This window comes from Hevea brasiliensis, chromosome 16, assembly GCF_030052815.1.
Source record: "Hevea brasiliensis isolate MT/VB/25A 57/8 chromosome 16, ASM3005281v1, whole genome shotgun sequence".
In the NCBI taxonomy this organism is placed as follows: Eukaryota; Viridiplantae; Streptophyta; class Magnoliopsida; order Malpighiales; family Euphorbiaceae; genus Hevea; species Hevea brasiliensis.
In genome coordinates, this window is record NC_079508.1 from 15,156,402 (window position 1) to 15,159,554 (window position 3,153).

The window sequence follows — 3,153 nt, forward strand, 5'->3', positions numbered from 1 at the left end:
GTTACCGAAGCTATTTCACAGCCACAGCCATAGCCAGTGTAGAGTTCCCCATTGGAGAAATTGAGGAACTATGGAGCTATTGACTTTAAGGGAAGGAAGGAGGATGACCCAGCAGCTGTAGAGCACTGGTTTGGGAGGACTGAGAGAGTACTACAGCAGCTACACTGTACACTTGAGTAGCAATTGTAGTGTGCTCTTTCCCTATTATAGGAGGACGCCTACTAGTGGTGGGTCAGAGTATCCTGGGTTGTGTAGCCAGCAGTGATCACATGGGATTTCTTCCTGGCTGAGTTCAAGAAAAAGTATAATAGTCACGTGTACTTGGAGGCCAAAAGGAGGGAGTTCTTAGCTATGAGGCAAAGACAACTGACGGTATTAGAGTATGAGAGAGAGTTTGCATGACTAAGCAGACATGCCTATAAAGGTTGATAGGTGCCGACGGTTTGAGGATGGGCTAAATGATAATAGCAGACTCCTGATTACTGCACATCAGATTACTGATTTCTCCCGGCTAATGGCAGCGGCTCTGAATGTGGAGAGAGTTTGGGAAAGTGAACACAACAGGAGGAATAGGTAGCAGAAGAGAGGACTGGGAGAGGGACAGTCCAGTAAGTCAACTTCTAGTAGCAATAAGCCCAAGGGTTCTCAGGGCCAGACGCAGGGCTAGGGCCAGAGATAGGGCTTTCAGTCTACTTCAAAGGGAGCCCAGTCTAAGGTGTCTGCAGCCAGTTCTCTAAGCACAACAGTAAGGGGATCAACCCTAGTGCCAACCTGTACACATTGTGATAGGAGTCACAGAGGAGAATGCTAATTACTGACTGGAGCCTATTTCCATTATGGAGCTACCGACCACCAATTAAGGGTTTATCCACAGAGGAATGTTTCCACTACTCTACCATAGACTGAGAGGTCTGCCTTAATAGTCTAGAGGGGTAAAAGACCTGCCAGGCTAGAGGCAGCTAGTACTTCACAAAAGGGTGCTTCAAAGACAACTGAGAGACCTAAAGCCAGAGTAGCACCAAGTGCATATGCCATACAACCTCGGGAGGAGCCAAATCCAGCAGATGTCATCAGGGGTACATTTTCTCTCTATGACATGTCTGTATATACATTGATAAACCCTGGTTCTACACATTCATACATATGCATTGCACCACCAGTAGATAAAGGGGTACAGATAGAAGGATTAGAAGAAGATATATTGATCACTAACCCTTTAGGCCATAGTGTGATGGTAAAGAAGGTCTACAAGGGTTGTCCTTTGATGATACAGGGATATGAATTTTCAGCCGACTTGATTGAGTTACCATTCTACAAGTTTGATGTGATATTAGGTATGGATTGGTTATCACACCATCAGGTGATGGTGGATTATTAGCTAAAGAGGATCACTCTAAGAATAGTAGAGGGTGATGAGATAATAGTTGTGGGGAAAGGAACGAGTTACCTTTCTAGTATTATATCAGCCACGATGGCCAGGAGATTGATAAGAAAGGGTTATGAGACTTTCTTAGCACATGTGATTGATACCAGGAAGACTAACCCGAGTTTACAAGATATCCCCACAATATGTGATTTCCCGAATGTATTTCCGGAGGAGTTTCTGGGTTTGCCACCAGAGAGAGAGGTGAAGTTTGCCATTGAGGTTATGTCGGGTACTGCACCGATTTCAATTGCTCCATATAGGATGGCACCTACTGAGATAAAGGAGTTGAAAGTTCAGTTACAGGAGTTACTAGATAAGGGTTTCATACACCCTAGTGTGTCATCCTGGGAAGCACTGGTGCTATTTGTTAAAAAGAAGGATGGCGTACTCCGGCTTTGCATAGATTACTAGCAGCTGAATAAGGTAACAATGAAGAACAAATACCCTTTACCACGGATAGACTATCTGTTTGATCAGTTGAAGGGAGTCGGTGTATTTTCCAAGATAAACCTTAGATTAGGCTATCATCAGTTGAGGGTAAAGGAGGCAGATGTGCCAAAGATTGCTTTTAGGACCTGGTATGGGCATTACGAGTTTTTGGTGATGCCATTTGGGTTGATGAATGCACTTGCAGCATTCATGGACCTAATGAACTGTGTCTTTCACTCTTACTTGGATCAGTTCATAGTGGTCTTTATAGATGACATTTTAGTGTATTCTAAGAACCAGGATGAGCATGATGAGCACCTGAGAGTGGTATTATAGATATTACGGGAGAAGCAGTTATATGCTAAATTGTCCAAGTGTGATTTCTAGCTAAATGAGATTGCCTTCCTTGGACACATTGTATCAACAGATGGGATCAGGGTGGATCCAAAGAAAATTGAAGCTATAATGGACTAGAAGCCTCCTAAGAATACAACAGAAGTTAAAAGTTTCTTGGAGTTAGCTAGGTACTATAGGAGATTTGTAAAGGGATTTTCCCTTATAGCAGCCCCGTTGATTAAGTTGCTGCACAAGAATGTGAAGTTCGATTGGAGTGATAAGTGCCAAGCCAATTTCAAGAAATTGAAGGCTATGCTTATAGAAGCATCTATGTTAACACAACTAATATCTGGAAAACACTATGTGATCTACAGTGGTGCCTCACATAATGGACTCGGGAGTGTCTTGATGCAAGAAGGGAAAGTAGTGACTTATGCATCTAGGCAGTTAAAACCACATGAGAAAAACTATCCTACCCATGATTTGGAGTTAATAACAATAGTGTTTGCTTTAAAGATATGGAGGCATTACCTATATGGTGAAAAATGTTATATCTACACGGATCACAAGAGTCTGAAATATTTGCCAACCCAGAAGGAACTCAACCTTAGACAGAGGAGGTGGATTGAGTTCTTGAAAGATTATGACTGTGTGATTGATTATCACCTTAGGAAGGCAAATGTGGTCGCTGATGCACTGAGTAGGAAGTCTATAATGGCATTGAGATCCCTGAATGCTCACCTGTCTTAGCACAAGATGGAGCTATTTTGGCTGAGTTGCATGCAAAGCCAAATTTGTTACAGCCAATACAAGAGGCATAGAAGCAGGATGAATAGTTGATGACCATCATGGGCCGAATTACAGAGGGGAAGGAGACTGAATATGAGATGAAAGAAGATGGGTGCTTGCTCTATAAGGGAAGAATATGTGTACCAAATGATGAAGAATTAAAGAAGAACATC

The 3,153-nt window shown here is 42.7% G+C and overlaps 1 protein-coding gene across 1 annotated transcript; it reads left to right on the plus strand.

Annotated features, from left to right (window-relative positions):
• The first annotated feature begins 412 nt into the window (after positions 1-412).
• Positions 413-1,378, plus strand: LOC110657500 (uncharacterized). The gene is made up of 2 exons (XM_021814734.2): positions 413-573; positions 949-1,378. Exons 1-2 carry the CDS (start codon positions 413-415, stop codon positions 1,376-1,378), a joined length of 591 nt encoding a protein of 196 aa, XP_021670426.2.
• Positions 1,379-3,153: the final 1,775 nt, after the last annotated feature.